At 44.3% G+C, this 20,084-nt stretch overlaps 2 protein-coding genes across 2 annotated transcripts in view; one reads left to right on the top strand and one right to left on the bottom strand.

Annotated features, from left to right (window-relative positions):
* Positions 1 to 2,246: 2,246 nt before the first annotated feature.
* Positions 2,247 to 5,422, top strand: sh2d1ab (SH2 domain containing 1A duplicate b). The gene is made up of 3 exons (XM_031751427.2): positions 2,247 to 2,725; positions 3,028 to 3,091; positions 4,769 to 5,422. Exons 1-3 carry the CDS (start codon positions 2,589 to 2,591, stop codon positions 5,030 to 5,032), a joined length of 465 nt encoding a protein of 154 aa, XP_031607287.1. The 5' UTR covers positions 2,247 to 2,588; the 3' UTR covers positions 5,033 to 5,422.
* A 641-nt stretch (positions 5,423 to 6,063) lies between these two features.
* tenm1 (teneurin transmembrane protein 1) overlaps positions 6,064 to 20,084 on the bottom strand; it is a 202,581-nt gene continuing 188,560 nt past the window's right edge. Inside the window, exons 31-39 of the mRNA XM_039615819.1 lie at positions 18,435 to 18,679; positions 17,454 to 17,747; positions 15,978 to 16,222; positions 15,303 to 15,445; positions 13,403 to 13,614; positions 12,634 to 12,935; positions 11,055 to 11,761; positions 10,233 to 10,375; positions 6,064 to 8,144 (exon numbers count right to left, since the gene is read on the bottom strand). Coding sequence (XP_039471753.1) covers positions 7,389 to 8,144; positions 10,233 to 10,375; positions 11,055 to 11,761; positions 12,634 to 12,935; positions 13,403 to 13,614; positions 15,303 to 15,445; positions 15,978 to 16,222; positions 17,454 to 17,747; positions 18,435 to 18,679 — 3,047 coding nt within the window. The 3' untranslated portion in view covers positions 6,064 to 7,388. The remainder of the gene's footprint in view (positions 8,145 to 10,232; positions 10,376 to 11,054; positions 11,762 to 12,633; positions 12,936 to 13,402; positions 13,615 to 15,302; positions 15,446 to 15,977; positions 16,223 to 17,453; positions 17,748 to 18,434; positions 18,680 to 20,084) is intronic.

Raw genomic sequence — 20,084 nt, forward strand, 5'->3', positions numbered from 1 at the left:
CATGACAGATGAGCTCAGAGTACCAGACGCCGTGCTATCAGCAAATTGACATTTCCTGTGGTAATGTCACCGCAGTAAACATTGAATATTTTAATCACCACACTCTTAATTTGACACGACAGAACTTTCCTCCTGATGGGACAGATTGCTGGATGAGTTTGTTGTGCGCGCAGATTCATTAGCTGATTCCTCGCTCTTCTACAGAGCAGGTGGGAGTGTCTTTTAACACACGTTTAGGCAGAAGACAGACTAAGAGATATGTGGCTGAGGAGATGTGTGGACATGTGATGAGAAAACGCATGCTGAGAAATACCGAGAAGCACATTGCTTCGGGTTTTTTTCTCCCTTTATCTGCTTTAAAATGTCTTCCTCTGACATATCAGTTTAATTCAGCTGAACACCCAAGTGCAAATGAGACTTTTCTTTCTTTTCTTGTCTCCTCTTTATGTGTTCCATTACAAGTTAAAGTAGAGAAATAATAAGAATTGCTGAGATTTTTTTTTTTTTTGCCACGCATCAAAGGGAGGTAGGCCAGTGGTAGGAAAATAGGACGAATCTGTCCCTTTATTAAAACTGTCAACGCCGAAATGAGCTGAAGCTTTAACACATCATGCCACATAAACTTGTAGGTGGAAGGCTTGTTGGAAAAAAAGTCACAGCAAATCTAATCTTGAAATACTGTAATTTGAATCTTGAGCACATTGAGGTGGCAGTTAAAAAGAAATATTCTGAGGAGGTTCCAGCTCCTGTCCTGGTATCAGGAAACTTATGCATTTAAACACATTTCTAAAACAAACTATTGAAAATAAGTGAGAATAGCTGAAGTGCACTGCTGTGAGCTGTATGTAGTTATTATTTTGAACTACTTTATAGTTCCACTTTTTGCAGTAATACAGTCACTGGCCTCTTTATTAGGTATCCTTTGCTAGTAACACGTCGGACCGCGTTTTCCTTTAAAACTGCCTTAATTCAACGAGGTGCTGGAAACATTTCTCAGAGATTTTGGTCCATATTGGCTTGACATCACACGGTTACTGGAGATTTGTTGGTGGTCCGCTGTGATGCAGTTCTGAGCTCACTGTCATAATCAAGAAACCTTTAATCTTTGTGAGATGTTATCCTGCTTGGGTGCACTGTGGTCACATACGGATGGACATGGTCAGCAACAACACTGAAGTCGGCTGAGGTGTTTAAATGATGCTCAGGTGGTACTGAGGGGGCCAAAGTGTGCCAAAGAAAATACTTCCCACACCATTACACCAGCAGCCTGAACCACTGATACAAGGCAGGATGGAGTCTTTGCGTCATGTTGTTTATGCCAAACTCTCGCCTACGGTCTGAATGCTGCAGCAGAAATAGAGACTCATCAGATAAGGTAATGGCAGCTGTGGTCTTCTGCTGCGGTAGCCCATCTGAGATCAGCAGAAACACTCAGATCAGCCTCTGACACCAACAATCACCCCACATGCAAAGTCATTTAAATCACCTTTCTTTCCCATTTTGAAGCTTTTAAATTTTAGAGGTTGTCTTGACACATTCTTCATGCTTAAAATCCCTAAATGGGCAGGTGTACTTAATAAAGGGGCTGGTGAGTGTATACACAATGTAACTAGGCATCAGTTATGTTGGCAAATTTATCTGACATTCCAACAAATTTCACAATTACACTGAAAACAGAAAAGATTTGAGAAATTAAAATAGTTGTTTCCATTTTTAATAAATCGTCTAAATGTGTAAAAACAAGCTTGAAACTTTTTAAAGAACAGCTGTGTTATTTTCATTTGTTAAATCAATTTTGTTGCGTATTTTTTATTGCATTTATTATTTTCAAACTGTTTTTAAAAACTTAATTAGGACTTTTAAATCATTCTGATATATTCTACATGGTTTTTTTTAAACAAGCATGTATAATTAAGGATCTGAGCACATCTTCCATGACTGCACTGCCTACATATACTCCACAATTCAGTTGTGGCAGAGCCATAGAGTCTGAGCAAACTTCTGCTGACAAGAAACCAAAGTGAGGCTGGAAACAGTGCACGTTAGTGCATCATCACAGCATGCGTTTTTCCTATGTAAAAAAGGCGAGATTGCTTCACTTTATCCCTCTGTTGTGCTTTCTTCTGTTGTGGAAATGTTCCGTTAGAATCTTTTATGTTATTTCCTGTCAAAAAAGAAAGAAAAAATAGAATCATTTCCTGAGAGATAGACAAACCCACACTTTACTTGTGCGTGTGTGTGCGTGCTCACATGTGTGCGTGGTATAAAGAAAGAGGAAGACTGTAAGAGCCAACCCAGAAAGGTTAGAGGTTAGCGAGAGAGCTGCTATCAGTGTAGGTAAACAAGTGTAGAGAAATCAGAGAGCTCGTACGCCAAAGCTCAGGCTCCCTGAGCAGATATTTGAACCTGCGAGAAGCGAGGATCGTAGGAGAGGCTAGACAGCTTGCCTTACCTGTGCTCCCAGTCCAGAGCATATGCAGCAAAGGCAAGAAAAAGTTTTCCTGTAGTAAAGAGGGGAAAAAAAGTTAAAGTGTGGAAAGAGACACTTTGGGAGCAGAAGAAAAAGAGCATCTGGGGGAAGAACTGTGATGGAAAACCTACCCGTCTATCACGGACCCATCGGCAAGGACGAGGGAGAAAGGCGGCTGGGCCAGGACGGCCGAGACGGGTGCTACCTAGTCCGCAACAGTGACACCGTGGAGGGTGTCTACTGCCTGTGTGTGCTGTGAGTACAATCAAAGAAAAAAGGGCAACATCTGCTTTTCTTCTACTTCTCTAGGCTGAGACCTCATAATCACATCAACACATACATAATCCTGTTTTGTGCTGTTATAGAGATTATTGATCCCCTCACGTTTAGAGAGAAATGCAAGCGCAAAGGCAATATGGCAATCCGCTGAGTAATAAGTAACTGTGGTCTCTTAATAAGCATCAAATAAAGATCCCCAAAAGGAGAAGTGATAGTGACAGTAAGAAGAAACACTGAAATACAAACTCATGTTTCTGTTTATGTGTGTTTGTATGCAGATGCCAAGGATACGTCTACACATATAGAATCCACAGAGATGATGCAGGCTCATGGGCGGCAGAGGTAAGACATTTTACTATTAATATTTCTTTTTTCACCCTGCGTCTCGCTCTTTAGTCTGTGCTGTGCCTCTTTCCACTCCCTCCCCTCCCCAGAAAAGTTTGCAGAAGCAGCTGCACACATCTGCCTCGCTTATTGGTTTAGAAGTAGTTTTGGTGCTGGTTGTAATTCAACAAGCTGTGGAGGCACAAACATGTGTTTTGTTTTTTTGAGGAGTGACAGCACTGAGAAATGGGTACGCTTCTGCTTTAGCAATAACACCCAGTGAGATCCATCTCCCACCCACCCCAACCTCAAATTTTGAAGATGCCACAGCATCAGCATATACTCCAGAGACGGAGGGGAGGGGGGATGCAGAATTGCATTTGACAGCATTTCTGATGGGATATGTAATTGAGCGCCGAGGGCTGGCGAACACCCCGGGATTGGGAATGTATAGAGACATCTGAAGGCCGCGTCTATCTCCGACGACTGAGCGCGACGCTCTCGTAGCGACATTTTAACCTCGCTCATTCTCACTGACGGCGTCAGGCGAGCAGATGGGGATGGATTGAAGGATTGAAGGAGAGCGTGTGTGTGCATGTTTGGGTTTCGGTGGGTAGGCTTGAATTACAAGAATTCCTCTACAAGCTCGATAACAGTTTCCATTATTCATGCGCAATATCAATCACTCTAATGAAATATTCTCAGGAGCAGAGGTAACACTTGTGGCCAGAGACAGGAAACATCCAAAGTGCTGTGCTGGGCGGGAGAGCTCCCCACATTTGATTAAATGATTTTTTTTATTTAAAAAACATATCCAAAGAAAGCAGTTTTCACCGTTGTACTTATTTATTTATTTATTTATTTATTTGCAGTTTGATTGATGGGGCCGAATGAAAACACATAATGCATTTTTTTTAAAGGCCTTACTTGACAAAATTATAGTGCTGTAGTGGTTTAGGAATATTAAACGCCGGAGTGACAGCTGCGGGCAAACAAACAAGTGCAGGGAGGGGGTGGAAAGAAAAGAAAAAGAGAAAGATGAGTGTTTTCAATTAGAAATAATGCAAAGCTCCCTGTGAGAGAGAAAAATGACTTTACTAAGCTATCATCATTTCTTTAAAAGATATTTGTGTGTGTTTTCTAAGTTTTATTTCAGTGCTACTCTGTTACAAATAAGGCTCTTGAGATAACTGGACTGTTAAAGCATCTTGTGGTGCATTAATCCTAAAATAATGCTTTTTATTGACTTAAAAAACTATCTAAAATACCCACAGGAGAGGATGTTTTCATAGGTAATTGCATCCCGTATATTCCCAGTGTAGCTTTTAAACTCCTTGAGTAGATCATCAGTATGTTTCCCTCCCTTCCACAGCTCTTATATATATTTTTATTTCTTCCGCCTCGTCTTATTTATTCATCTGTCCTTTTACTTTGGATTACTGAACCCAGATATGCAAAAAATGTATAATTGACACCATCCCCAGTCCATCCCCGCAACGCACTTGTATTACTGCCTCCACTGGCAGCGTATCTGATGTCTTTTTATAAGGTAAAATCTGCGAGAGCTCATTTCAAGGCGGCTCTGTCCCATCCTCTTCATCCCCCCACTGGGGTTTTGATGTGGAGATGGGGAAACGCTCTGAATTCTCCTCTGCACTTCTTCTACTTCTTTTTCCTCTCTCTCTCATGTTTCAGACCACTCCTGGTGTGCAGAAACGATATTTCCGGCAAATCAAGAATTTGATAGCAGCTTTCCAGAAGCCTGGACAAGGAATTGCCATGCCTCTGCTCTACCCTGTCACCGCTCAGAGACGGGCGCAGACACACACAGAGGAGCCCGGTAATAGCCTGTCGACGACGGAGAGCAGCCCAAACCCTTACTTCCAGCAGCAGATGCCACATGCTGCACAGGGACAGAAAAACAGGAACAAGAAGGAGGTGCGACAAGCTTTTGGTTAGGGGCAAACCCTAAGCTGCACCACTGACCTCATTTCTAAGCAGAAATACTGCCAGGGCACCATTCCTGCTGTTTGCGTTTTTTGCATAATGTGCATCAAGTAAATGTCATTTTTCCCCCCCCACTTGCTACATTGAGCTCATTTAGGCTCCAGCAGTGACTCAGATCTCAGCCTCCTACTTTTTTTTCTGCATATGCAGCACAGAGAGTGCACCCCCCCCCTCCCTTCTCTCCTCCCCTCTTAACTTTCTGGGATGTAAAAGATTCAGCTGCAGAACCATTAATATCCATTACTGCATACATAAGCTGACAACAAATATTGTGCTCTGTTTTCTTAATGCAATAGAGTTGTGTGAGCGGCAAAGAAAATAAATGATATTGGCTGAAATAAACTCTTTTAAATAAGGTCATGCACACACAGCCGTACACACCCGAGCCTGCGTTTGACATAATGCTGAGGGGGAAGGGGGGGGAGAGAAAAATTCAATTTGACATATTGGAGTGCTGATTTCCACAGAGAGAATGCTGACTACTGGTGTGTGTGCGCGTGCGTGTGGGTCCATCATTCACTCGTCTGATTGGCATTACATGATGAAAAAAAAAATGAGAGAGAAAGAGGAGCTGAAAGAGGAGAGCATCCATTCAGCGCAGACAATTCTTCAGTGCAGCGGTCTCCTAGCAACCAGACCCTCCATCTTTTCACCGCGGAGATGAGGTTGGACAGTATCTAACGGAGCATATGGTTTCGAAGGGAAGGTGCATCGCGGCCGATCGGCAGAGTGCTAGTCGGGAATGTATATCACCTGCTCGCAGTCAGAACATATGCATTGTGTGTGTGTGTCTGTCATCCGCGGCCCGGGAGAGGAAACACAAACAATTAATGGTGGGCAGATGGTGGAGCGACGGCGGGAGGCGAGTGTGTGTGTGTGTGTGTGTGTGTGTGTGTGTGTGGGGGGGGCAGACGGACAGGGAGGTGGATTAGCAACATTTTAAAAAAAAAAAAAAAAAAAACTTCTTTACTTTCTTTTTTAAACTTTTTTTGTGGGGAGAGGCTTGGAAGTGGTTCACATGTAGTCTGATTGGCATTTCCTAATGAGAGGAGACAAGCTGGAGAGAACAGCACAGCCAACTCCAGGTCCTGCCCCTTCTGCACTCACCACCCACTCGCTGAGCCTCAGCTGTCACATTTCTTTTTCCCTTTCCTCTGTGCTTTTCTCTTTTTTTCTCCCTCTTTCTCCCCTCCTCCCCTTTCTTCTTCTTCTTCTGCTCCCTCTCCTCTGACAGACGACGCAGGTTTTCTCGTGCATATCTCGGTTCGAGCCATAATGATGGGTGATAATGACAGCACAGATTTGAAAAGTTACAAACTCCCAGAAACAAGAACAAAGAGAGCACAACAAATGCGTGGAGGGGAGGCGCTGAGACGACGTGAACGAGAGCGAGCGGAGGACAGGGGCAGAAATAATAAGTAACAACGTCTATGAAATCCCAGCCAGCGATTTTGGTAATTCACACATAATAACTTTAATCAGCATTGTAACCCAATAAAGTCAGATTTTTCAGCGAGAATATTTACTATAGCCATGTATAATTCTTTGCAAAAATGTAACTGTTTTTCTATTGATTAACAATACTGACACTTATGAACAACAGAACTTCCAGTTGAGCACTTCTTTTTTTTCAGTGTGAGAAAGCACTGGCTATATACATTCTTGATTTTTAAGTATACACACTCATACAAACTACTGTTGGAGCACACCAGAGGCGGAAAACCACAAGAGCTTTCCTTCTCTAAAGGGGGGAAGTGTCAGAGTCGACAAGGCCTCTCTTACACAATATGTAAACGATAGTATATCCGAGGTAAACCATGTAGGAACTCAAATGGCAAACCGGAGAGCTCTCGATTCGAGTCACGAAGAGGATTATTCACTGGCAAAATCCTAAAAGTCTTCTTCCCTACAGTGCCGTGATGTTGAGCAGAGTCCAGAAAATGATGAACAGTGTTGTTGAAACAGCGAATGGCAGTCGGTCCGTCGGCGAGTCGGTCGGTCAGCGAGTCGGTCGGGTTGATCAGAGATACAAAAAAGCAAAGCCACAGCCAAACCACACTGCTTGTGCCACTGTTAGAAATTGGAGAAACTGGACGATAATAATAAAATACCATCATTTTGTCACAATTAAAGGCATTTGGAAGTTTTTTGTTTTTTTTCCCCACACATTCGCTCTTCTTCTTCTTCTTCTCTGATGTCGTCTTCTTTTTTTTTTCTCCCCCGATACAGTATAGAAACAGTAGAACAAATCAGAGTAGAGTAGAAACAGGCAGTCTTTGGTGGGTGGGGGGCTGCTCGTGTGTCTCTGTTACCTGCCCCCCACCTCGCTCAGTGTCATAAAGTGGATGTTGGAGGGGCAGTCAGACAGCTCCGGCTGCTGCTCTATAGGCAGGGAGTAGTAGCCGTCGTAACCCTGAACGCGTCCCCCGGACAGCAGCTGCTGCTTCTCAACCTCGCTCCACGCCCTGCTCCCGGCGTCTCCCGCTTCCACCCTCCTTTTCTCCTTCTCCCAAGCTCCCTCCACCGCCCTCTTCCTCGCCTCCTCCCTCACCCGCGCCCTCTCCTCCTCCTCGCTCCCGCCGTAGCGCACGCACAGGCACAGAGACCCCTGCTGGAGAGTGATGTCGGCGAAACGCCGAGTCCTGCCGTTCACCGTTGCGCTCATTTGAGACACGCTCACGTTCACGCCGCTCTCCAGGACGCGGCCCCCGACTCCCAGCCCCAGGGCGAGGTCTTCCTCGATCGGCCGCGACTGGAGGAAGTGGTGGGTGTCGCAGCCGTGCACGGTGAAGCTCAGCCCCGTGAGGTGGACGGCGCCGTTCAAGATGGCCGCGACTCTGCGGCTGTCCTCGCTGGCCACTCCGATGACCTCCGCGCTCACTCGGCCGTGAGAGACTGCAAAGCGGATGCTGGGGCCGAGGATGGAGGGCCGGGAGCCGAAGGGAGGGGGGTGCGCCGGTCGGTGGCAGGTGGAGCCCACGGGCTCAGAGACCAGAGGTAACCTCTCCAGGGAGATGAAACTCCTCAGCTGGCGCCGCAGCTCGCACTGGATTCCCAAAACCAACTAGAGAAAAACAGAAGGACTCATTTATTACAGCGTTCTGCATGACGTACAGTCACATGCTTTTTTTACAACACATGATCCACACTAGATATTTAGACGCGTAGAAAACATGAAACACTTCGAGAGGCAAACCTCCACCAAGACACATCACTGTCTGGGCAACTTTTAGAAAATAGCATCATATTTTATTTGCAGTTTGCTTTGCTCCTTTTAAACCAACTTTAGGAAGTTTGGAAATGCAGTAAAAACAAGTGCAAAGTGCATTTATTTTATTTGTTGTGTTGAAAACCATTTTAATATACTTCACATACTTTGGAGTATATTTATTATTTTTTTATTACATTTTGTTGTTCAGTAAATTCCTTTTTAATATTTAGTAATGAATAAAAAATTATTTGATCACACGTTTATTTAAAAAATATATAAATAAATATTTAATAAAGGGTTTTAAGTTGTTGCTGTAATGTACAGGACAAAATTAACAAACTATTCTCAAAAAGTATGACATCATGTTCTGGTCAGAGTGAAAACGTATCATCATTTTACAGAATTTTAAAGAAATGTGCACTGATGTGTCATGACACTAATAACATGTGACAGACTGTGGTAGCTATAGGCAGTAGCTTCGTACTGGCTAGCTGCCCGAGCACTAGAGTGTCTTTAACACTACTGATAATGTCTAATAGACATCAGCAAAGAAAATCAGATAAGGCTACTCGGATTACACAAACATTATGTAGGAGCAGGTCATGGATACTAAAGTACTAATGTAAATAACTGGACATGAATAACCTGAACTCATAATATATTATAATATAATATCATATCATATAATAGTATATATTATATTGCATTTCTATAAATACTTTCTTTAAAGAAAGAAAAGCAGATGTGAAACTTAAAAGTGAGGCGAGTAATGAATTAAATAATTAATTAATTATTAACATTATATTTAGAATCCACCCATATCAGTATCATTTCCTTATTGTTGCCAATAAAAAACAAAGCCAATATTTTAATCAAAGTTTTGAAGATAAGACCTTTTATCAAAGTTTGACCTTATCTGATCTTGAAGAAAAGGTCGGTGATATTTAAAATCCCCACATATGACGATATGCTGTCAATAAAAACAACGGCAGTAGGAAACATAGTTTTAATAAATAGCTAACATAAAAAGCTGCATAGCATAGTTATGCTTGACCTTCAGATCAATCTAGAGGTCAAATATAACTTTACAAGGTACTTTCTATATGTTGAGAACACCCATCACGTTTCTATCTTATAAGGATTTTCTCATTAGGTTGACCTTGAAGTCCTCGTGGATGTAAGAAAAATTTTAATGTGTTAGAGCTACGTCCTACGTGTCTCTGACAGGAAGACAAAACGCCCATTTACATCAACCAGCTTAAAACCCACCAGTTAACACAACAGACTTGGACTGCAGAAGTAAACACATGCATGAACAGGAAGAAGGTGGCCCAGCTTTAAACCCACAAGGTTTGAATACAGTAGCTTGCTGCTGCATGGTGGCTGTGGCCTTACCATGCTGTGTACAATGCTATAAAACAGGGACACTGAGACCCTCAAACGCTCGTGTCACTTTACCTTAATGACAATCAGTCTATGAACTAATTAGTAAATCAACTAATAATTTCAGTACCCGTACTCATTCTGGAGAACATTCTCATAATAATCAACTCAGTGCTGATTTTCATCCATATAGCCGATTAGGAAGAATCACTAAGGTCATAAAAATGCCAGATAATTAGCAGGTAATTTGAGTTTTCATGCTTCTGCGGAGGACTCTGGGCCTGATCTCACACGAAGACCCAAAGTGTTAAACGAATTAGATAAATGAGTAATTATGAAAGTGTTAATCACAAGCACTGACATAGGCTATGTCTCACACAAACACACACACACACATATATATATGACATATCTTTATGAAAAATAGTGTTTCACAGTCACATTAAAGACTCTAGTACATTTGAAAAAATGTTATACATATAGTTTAAATATACAAAGCATTACCACAGGCACACAGTGTTAGATATTGAAAGAATCTAGCAGCGGTGTGATGCCCACCTTGCTGGAGTCCCAGTCCTGCATCTTGGTCGGCGCCTTCATCAGTTCGTATGTTTGTTCCATTCTTCCCACCTCAGGCTTTGGGAAACCGGGGACCACGTTATGAAGTTGAAAGCCAAACAGCTGCAGCCAGCTACCGATGTCTGGACAGGAAGAGAGAAAATTGCACGGAGGGAGAAAGTTTAGAATTTAATGTGTATACTGTAAAGCAAACAGAAAGTCACGAGGGCAGGGAAAACAACACCTCGTATGGGAAACCACACAATGCATGAGTGCAGCGTGCGGCAGAGACGGGTCTGCTGGTGTGCGCGCGTGTCCCACAAACACATTACTTGTGTAACAAACAATCCCGCTGCAGGGAAACGTGACAGGCCAAATGAATGTTCTATTAAGCAGAAGGACAGACGCCCCCGCTGACATCCTGTATTCATCTTCTACTCTCCTATCCCGTCTCTTTCCCTCGTTTCAGTTTCTATTTTGTCTCTCGGGGAAACAGTATGTTCTTGACAGGCAGAGGGAAGAAAACACAACCGGCTGTGTTAAAGAACAATGTGATCAGAGGCATGGCTGTCCTTTCTGTTGCCAGTAAATCCTGTCTGTCACAGCTTCACGTCTCTGACACCCAGCACACCTGTGGTTAGCAATGTGGCCCATTCACTCATTCTTTATGGCAGATGTTTCCCCTGTAGGTGCGCGTGTAGGAGTAGGTGTCACTGAGTGATCTATCTTTCTGTATCACTTAGTTTCTGTCAGTCAGTCAGTGATTCGCTTTTGACTTGGCAGCAGTGTGCGTGAGTGTGTCTGCGCATGTGTGACGCTCACCTGTTGTAAACTGCGTCACCTCCTCCACCCTCCCGACCGGGCAGTTGTTCTTGAACGCGTACAGGTTAAAAGGCTTCGGCTCCTTGCTCAGCTCCCCCCACAGTTCGTGATTCGGTGAAGTCCATCGGCCCGCTAGCGTGTCATAGTCCCGCCTTCCCAAGTGGACCAGTCTTGTGAAAGGATCGTACAAGCCTCCGTGGAAGCCGATGACAAGCTGGAAGTCTGGGTTGGTGTCCTGGTAAACCTCTCCGTAGGGGGTGTAGAGAATCTCTTTGATGAGCCGCCCCTTGCTAGAGAAAACTGCCCTCGGGCTCCCCACGCTGTCGCAGGCTACATAGTACTCCTCTCCGCTGCTCAGCTCCATGGCGATAAGGTGGCCCTGGAGGTCATAGTACAGCGACGTGATCAGATTGCTGCTGTGGTTGTACAAGTGGCTGACCCTGGTAGGGTGTGACAGATCAGCGTAAAAGAACTGCAGCTGCTCGCCCTGGCTGCTCTTGGTGGCCACGCGGCGGCCCAGTCCGTCGTAGCGGTACCACACGGTGCGCTCGGTCACGCGGTTGAAGACACGGGTCAGCAGGCCGTTGGAATTGTAGTCGAACAGGTCGTTTGCTCGCTGGCGGAGGAATCCGTCGTCGTCCACGCCGTACTGCAGCTCGCCGAGATGCGTGATGCGATCCCTCTGGTCGTAGCGCAGCGGCGTGAGCCTGAAAACAAACGTCAGACCCTGAGTGATGTTTACTGCACGCTGTACACAACTACAACTGTGCATCAGTTTTGTTGGCAACTGCTCATAAAATCATGTTAGTATGCAACAAATGTAACCACAATGTAACCATGATTCTGGTGCCAAATCTGTGCAAAAGTTTGTCTCAGCCCGTTTAATGGTTCACCCGGTCTGTCTGCACTCAGTCTCATCTGTCGTTCAGGTTCTGCTCTGTGGCCTTTCTGCAAACTCATGAGCAAATGTGAAAAACTGGAGGCAGTGGGGAAGCACCAGCAAGATCTCAGTACATAACAAACAGATATCACCGATTAGACAGCGTAACAAAGGTGACATAACAAAGGTTACAGTTGATGGGTTGAAAAACAGTTTCCAGTTCCATAACTATCGTTTAATGTAAACAAAAAATAGCCTGTAAGTTTCTCATTGACTCAGTTCTCATCTACAGACATGACATCCTCGAACACCTTTCCTTCTGCTTAAAACACTCGTCACTGTGACAGATCTCCACACCAAGGCAGTTAAATGTAAAGTCAGCACTATCATAAACGACTCTCACACCCACTCATTCCAATGAGACCACTGCCATCAGGTCCCTGCAGCCAGAACCAATACTGTCAATACTGCTATATGACAATTATTTACACATGTGTGTATATAAATAAACAATGTCTTATTTTGCTATTTTATTGATTTCCTCTGCGAGCCATGGTTAAGATGTTTATCCACTGCCTTGCAATGGATAATAAAGATTTCTGAGCTGATCTGAATTATCGATTTATTAATAACAAACAGGCAATTTGTTTTATATTCAATACTTTCTGTACAGTAAATGGGTATCGTGGGCCAACATACCTTGCACTGGTTCCGTGGCTAAGTAGATTAATGTTCCCATTGAGGTCGTAACTATAACGCCACTGAGGCCGCTCGTTGACTGAGGCGCTTTGCAGCTGGCTGTCTGCATCATACTCGTAAGTGTAACGGGTCACATTGCTGTCCACGCCCACTCTGATGTCGCAGGTGGTTGTACGTCCGGATGAGTCGTACTGAATGGTCATCCAGTAGGCGATGGACTTGAGGATTTCATATTGGACCTCCACCACCTGACCGTAGGAGTTGAATACCTTGGTGTGCTTCATCAGATGGGTGGTGATCACCTAGACAACCACATATTGAGTCCGTGAAAGTGTCACATCAAACTCATGGGCTAAAAAGTTGCTTGTTTACACATGCAGCACGCTCTGGAAACAAAATTGCAACAAATTCCACAAGTTTGATTATTTCACACTCTTTTAAGTCTGTTTGGACGTTTACAGACTCCCATGTGACTCTTTAGCCACTAAATGCTACATTCATGAGCCTGTCTGTGTTGTCTAGGTTAGATTTATTAGACCCACAAGTAAAAACAGCTGACTGAAACCGGAAACAAAGTCGACTAAAACGCAGGCCAAATCAATGAGCTGAAAGACGCTAAAACACTCCACTGAGCTGAGCAGAACTGCAGAGTCAGACTTTATATTGCACAGTCACGTGATTATTTTTTAAATGCGGAAACAGCTGATTGGTGCAGCTTTAAAACGTCCACATTTTGACTACTGATAACATAACTGGTGTGACTTCCTACCTGGTTGAGGTCGTAGAAGATGACGCTGAACTTGCCAAACTGCTCGACCCGCCCCGACACATCAACATAGCGGTACAGGTCAATGGGCAGAGGGGTCTCATTGATGACGGCCTGCATGCTAGTGACTCGAAAGTTGTTGTAGCTGTAGTCAAATCTGGCGTTGACCAAGCCTTCTTCGCTGAAGCGGAAAATCTGCCGACTCGTCAGGGGACCTATGCAGAGGAACCGGAGCAGATTTACATTAGAACCCCCTTAACAGCGTTTATAGAAATATACAGGGACATGAACTGTACACACAGCACACATATAGCCCTTACAACTGGATGTCACACCGCCCGCACAACCCTGCCTAATTAATTTAAATCAAGGCCTAATTCGCCGTCATTAACAGAGACACACACTGCGCAATCCATTCCATCTTAACTATCCCCGCACCTCTATGGTATTTCCTGTGGTGACCTTTAATATGGAGAGATAATGAAATCTAAAGACAATAGCCATGATGGGCCAATGTGCTCCTTAATGTCAGAGCATCAACTTTAACAACACCATTCATCACATCTGCTCCTAGCTTCTGCAGCCCGGCCTCCGTTTGGAAAAAACAGGGCCTGCTAATGAAACACCATTACGCTGCTATTTGAGATGACTCTGATTGCAGTTAAAATGACTAAGTGCCTAGCTTTGGAGACTGTAGAGAGCTGGATCAGCGTTACATCTTTCTATTTTTATTTTCTGTGGAATGTTGATTCTAAACCTGCGCTAATGGGAAAATGGCAGAAGTACTGAGAGCGAGGTGGAGGCTTTTCCGCAGCCCTGGGGAACTCGCAGTCTGTTCGTCTCGCTCTTCTAGCTGTCATTTCCCCCCAGCTGTCATCGTTCCCCCTTCTCCCTTTCTGTTCCTTTTTCCTTGTCTCGCCCACCACTCTATATCCCCATCTTTCTTTTTCCGGTGCCACACTTTTCCTTGTCTCCTCTCAAGGGACAATTACCACTATCTCTCCTCTCTCCAAGGCTCCGTTTGTTCTGCTGAAATGAGATCAGTTAAAGGAAGGTGAGAGTCTATTCACAGTGAGGGCAAAGCGATAAACACACACACACACTCACACACAGCTGCGCCTCGCAGATTAGTGACAACTGATGGTGGCGAGCCAATCACAAAGCTATGGGAAGTGAACCGGCAGCAGAGACGAGAGCACTTTCCATGACCCTGGACCGACTATGGAACTTAAGGGGACTGCTCAACTGTATTAACAATGGCCGTATCCTAACATGCTATATCTGCAGCCGCAGCGATGGCGTGCCATCGTCGATAGCGCCGCCATTTAGAAAACGCCTTGTCTCACTCATTTTCTCCTTCAGCACTGACAGCATTGTTTAGTTATATTAAGTTCAGCTATGGTTTTTTGATTTCCTGCCTCCTCAATGAGAGCGAATATGAACCCAGCAAAGTGCTACTTTTAGTGTTCAGACATGCAACAACAAATGCAGTATGTCCACACCTAGCTCACCGCATATAATTTTGCATTCAAACATTCATTTGTTTGCTTTGATCAGGAAGCCTTTTTGCGGAGGTGAGGAAGAGACGACGTGGGTAAGAGCCGGGGGGTGGTCTTGAATTTACAGCTGTGGTAGACCACAGTCTCTTCCACTTGAACATGCCTTGCCCTACTGAAACTTCTAACTGTGGCTGCATCAGTCACAGATGAAATAGCACGACGTCTGACTCAAAGCCAGACTACTGAATTTGACATCACTCCTGAAATCTGGCACACTGTGCACAATCACTTTATAGACTTTAAAATTTTGCTCCCACGATTGATTTATGATCCTTTTGCACATTGTGAATATCTAAAATGTTTTTCTGTCGGCTGCTTTGAGCACATATGTGTACCACACGTACCTGTCTGCCTGTATCGTATGGAGCTTATGAAGCCGTTGTGGGTGAGATGAATGGTCTTGACTGTTCCAGAGGCTTCGTCATAAGTGAAGGTCACCAGGGTGGAGTCATAAACCACCTCCGAGAGGCGAGCCGCAGCTGTATACCTGACGGGGGAAAAAAACGCATTGTTGAATAGATGATCGATAAGAAAGTTATGTTAAAATAAAAGTACCTTCTCTTTAAAGCACACTAGGATGCATTTAATCTTCAATGCAAGTAAACATGCTATGCCACATTAATAATACACGGATCCCTTTGGGTCGCTAAGTTGCACCATCCTTCAACATTTCATCAGAAGCAGACCAGCTGCTGCGGCACTTACAGCCTTTCAAATCTTGAAAATGGGACCATTTATTTCAGTATCCTCATCCAGGCAACGAGTATTAAAAATGTTAAATGCCAGAACGCTGCCTGAATCAGTCCTCCGACTTTCATCAAAATCAGATCAGTTTGTCTGACAAAGTGCAACGATAAAAAAAAAGGTGTGACCTTTAATCGGTCCAATCAGTGTGATTTTGCAAGGACGGATGGATGTGTGCCGCGCATTCTAGTGTCCACTAGAGTTGGCGTAATTGGGCTTTTAAAGACGATCAGTGCTATGTCTTTGTACGGAGCTAAAACAGCAATGTGCCACACCTGTAGATGACACTGCGCCCTGTTCCCAAGTACTGAGTCCTCATCAGGCGCCCGTCCAGGGTGTAGTCCTGGATGAAGGAGGCTTGGCTGTCGGGCGGGGCGTATATGTTCCTGTAGTAGCCGATGGACAGCAGCGACTGCAGGGTGTGCTTCACCATGCTGGGCATGGTCACAGCGACCAGACGATCCGTTTGGTCGTATTCAAAGACATAGCGCCGCTGGCTGTGCAGGAGCAGCATGATGGACTGTGAGAACACACAGAGATATGCACAGACAGTTCTAACACACTGCAGCTCTGTGGTTTCATGGCTTTCTCTTTTTCTGTCTTTTGCACTTTCTTTTTTTAAATTCCAATGTCATTGGGTTAAAACTTTCTCCTCAATAAAAAAAATAAATAAATAATCGGCTCTTCAAAAGCAACCTTGGTTTTAGTTTGAGACCGCTTCAGTTATTCACTGAAAGCTATTTAATTATCAGACGTACGCGTCGAACAAACAAAACGAGAAAAAAGGAAAACCGTAATTGGTTTTCAGACAGCAGCGTTTTTGTTTACCGCTGCTCTCCCCCTTTAAAAATCTCCGTAGCTATTCAAACAGTTTCAGCTGCACTAAAACAATGTTCTCTTTAATGTCTTTATTCAACTGAAAGGTGTGATATTAATGTGTTAATAATACATGAAGGTGGTATTAATTTCTAGATGGTTCTGTAATATAAGCTCATTTTCACTCTAATTTTGTCTTAGACCAAAATCCTTGACACTAAATATATTTCAGACTGAATATCATGTCATTAAATATTTCAATTAATTTCAAGGGCGGAAATTATACCTTCTGGTCGCTCTCAGCTTAGTCACACACATTGTTTGAGTTTCTTTGACTAGAAAAATTCCTTATAGCGAATATAACTTCTAAGCATCTGCCGGAGGACGACGAGTGTTTACTGCAAAGACTTTACTGCTGTTTTCTTTTGAGAAAATCTATTTGCCGAACCTTGAAACATGCAATCGATCAGAAAGAACACACCGTCTGCCTTTACATCGCTCGGCTGTGCGCGCTGTTGCAGTCGTGAAGACACAAGGCCGCGTTTAAAAGGTCTGCCCAACCATTAAGCTTATGGCAGATCTAATATTCGCTCTGCAAACTGATGTTCATAACCCAAATGGAAAGCCCCTCAAACTGAGGGAAACACATTAAAAAGATGCTTGGTAATATAGCACCTGTTACTGATTTTAATATGCTTTCACTTCTTTACTTTCGTTTCCCACAACTGAGGCGCTTTTTTTTGGTTTGCCTTTAATCTCAGCGCCGGTTTCGGATAGCTGCACCAAGAAAGAAGCGTAAGTGGAGAAGATGTGTTAGATTTCTGCAAGCAGCAAAGGCAAGAATAAAACGGCGACAGGAGCCCTGAAAACAAATCTCAGCGGGACCTCATCACAAGCTGTCTGTCACGTTCGTTTCAAACGTGCTTTTCACTCACTCTGTCTGCGTACGTGTAGCTCCAGATCTTGCCGTTGACCCAGGCTCTGGACGTCACCCTGTCATTCTCGTACTCCAGCCGCTCGGACCATTCTCCGCGGTGGATGGCTGAAAGCAGTCCTCCACCTGAATAGCTGATGTTTACTTCAGTGTATTTGCTGCTGGGTGACCACACGACAGGCCGGCCCAGCTGGTCATACTGAATGTGGAGGGTGAACTTCCTGTGGTCATCGTATATCTTCCCAACTCTGGTGCTTTGATCAAAGTCTATGGACAGCAGGTTCCTGTTATGTGCCTGGAAAGCAAAGCAGTAAAATGTCAGCTAGTGGCAAGAACAAAAACAGAAGCTTTTTTTTTTTTAACAGCTTTAAAACCATCATAAATGGTGATTGAAGCCGCAGACATGCAAATATATGAATGAAGTGGCACGTCTGAGAGCAGCAAAGATTTCATTAGTCCAGATGAATTAATTGTGACATTTCCAGCAAACCCCGGTCTGCATTTATAAACAACAAGTTAGAGAACCGTTTCCTGGGGAATGCTAATTAATTGGTGCACGTAACATAAATGCCCTTTTCTCAGGAAATCTCCTGTTTGTGCTTTCATCGCCACCGCAGAGGTGTTGCAGTCTGTGCGTGTGGAAAGTACAGCTAACACGTTACGAGTCATTTGACCTATTATCACCTCCGCTGACATCATCAATCGCTCAAAATCTACCGTATTGCACAACTCTTAGCACTTAAAAGTGACACTTTTTGTCCCCCTGGTCAAATGTCAAACTGCACAGCTTAATCCAGCGTACTCCTAAACTGTTGCCGGGCTGCTTATTTGATCCATTCATTTGGGATTCTGGGATTTTCGTCTAGTTGCGTGCATTCTCCTGTTAATTCCCAATGCCTTTGTGCAACACTGATGCCGCAGGATTGTGTTTTATATATTATCACAGTTGGCGTAATAACAGGCAGATGATTTAGTGTTTTACCCTGAGCCTGCGTTCGTAAGTGCTGTAGTTAGTCTTGCTCTGCTCCTTCCTCTGCCTCCATTCTATCAGGCTCGGGGCGTGGTCTCCAGGCAAGCTGATGTTGCAGCGGCTGGCCGTGGGACTGACTCCACCCCCGACGCCCCCCGGGAGGAGGGGCTCGGTGCTTAGCGACAGCTCCATCCCGCTGGCCAGCGTCACCAGAAACGACCCGTCAGCGCTGACTCTGTACGAGCTCTGAGAGTGATCTGGAGAGGGAAAGTGTGAGTGTAAGTGTGAGTTGTGGGGATGTGGAAGGGGGGGGGAGGGTGGGTGTCGAGGGTCGACCGTTTGTCGTGGGTGGGTCAGACACACACACAAAAAAACCACACGCACAGAGATGCAAATATGCAACAACAGATGAGAAAAAAGAAGTGTGAAGAAAACATCAGTGAGTGCGTGTCAAAAAAAAAAAAAAAAAAAAAAAAAAAAAAAATCAGCCTTGAGAAGAAATCTGTGAGAAGCGGGCTGCATGAATGCGATGTCTGGCTCTTTGTGTGCGCGTTTTATTTGAATTAATTGCTTAAATCACTGTGCTGAGTGTTTTTTTTAAAGCGTTCTCTCTGCAACATTAGCATTGTACTGCATCAGCTATTACATCTTTAGAAAGGAGGAACGCAGGAGACAGATAATGAGAGAGAGGGGGGGGGGGGCAATGAAAGGAGAAAGAGAGGACAGAGAGAGAAAGAAGGAGAGGAAGGTGGGGTATAGCAGCTTTTCACACATTGCAAAGCATTCTCAGAAACTGCTCTTTCATTTCTACCCTGCTCAGAGTTAGGCTTCCACACACTTTTACACATGCCAATATGGCTTTGTCTCATGGTTAAAACACAATTAATACAAAAATTTAAAAAAAGAGGGGTGAAAATAACCATAAAACTATATTTTAACCATAAAACTTAACGCGGCTAATAAACCGGATAGTAACTTCTATTCCCTCCGCCGCCGTAAAAAAACCTATTCTGTACATATGGTTATTGTTGCCTCAGAGGCAGGCGAGGACACGGTGAAATTGTGGGCGGCGGAGAGAGAGGTGGTGCTCGAAAAATAGTGGGTCATTTCAACTTTTTTCCCTGGCAGCTCTGTCACACTGTAGCGTGGCGCACATGCATGTGTTTGTGTGCGCGCGTGTGTGACTGAGCGCGTGTGAGTTGGCGCAGATTTTCCCTCCCTGCAGTCCTGTCAGTGTGACAACTGCAAGAAAGCAATTAAAGGGATGACATGAGAAGAAACTGCTCCCATGAGTGGCTTCTTCACTCCACTCTCATTTTCTCCTCTTCTCATCTCTGCCCTCTTTTCCATTTTTTTTCTGCTTTGCCCCAGCAGTTGTTAAGGCATTTCACGAGTCAGTCAAATGTAGCATGTTTTGTGTAAATAAACAGCACTTTTTTCTCCCCCCCCGCTGCCCATTCGTCCGGTTATGTAAAGAGGTCATATCAGATCTGTATGTGAAATTATTTATAGAAGCGGAAAAATGCTTACTTAAAGCTGTGAATCTCCAGCGATGAAGAATGAGAGAAACGCAGGTCAGAGTTTCTGACTTAAACCAGAATAACAGCCACGTTTGGCGGCATAAATGTTTAAACATCGCTGTAACCTTACGCCCTGCCCTCG

This window comes from Oreochromis aureus, linkage group 2, assembly GCF_013358895.1.
Source record: "Oreochromis aureus strain Israel breed Guangdong linkage group 2, ZZ_aureus, whole genome shotgun sequence".
NCBI classification, from domain to species: domain Eukaryota; kingdom Metazoa; phylum Chordata; class Actinopteri; order Cichliformes; family Cichlidae; genus Oreochromis; species Oreochromis aureus.

What these genes read in the sequence shown, in the direction of transcription:
- sh2d1ab (XM_031751427.2), top strand. Translation starts at nt 2,589, where the DNA reads ATGGAAAACCTACCCGTCTATCACGGACCCATCGGCAAGGACGAGGGA. An exon ending in GTCTACTGCCTGTGTGTGCT is followed by an intron (nt 2,726 to 3,027) that starts GTGAGTACAATC and finishes GTTTGTATGCAG; the next exon opens with ATGCCAAGGATACGTCTACA. An exon ending in CAGGCTCATGGGCGGCAGAG is followed by an intron (nt 3,092 to 4,768) that starts GTAAGACATTTT and finishes CTCATGTTTCAG; the next exon opens with ACCACTCCTGGTGTGCAGAA.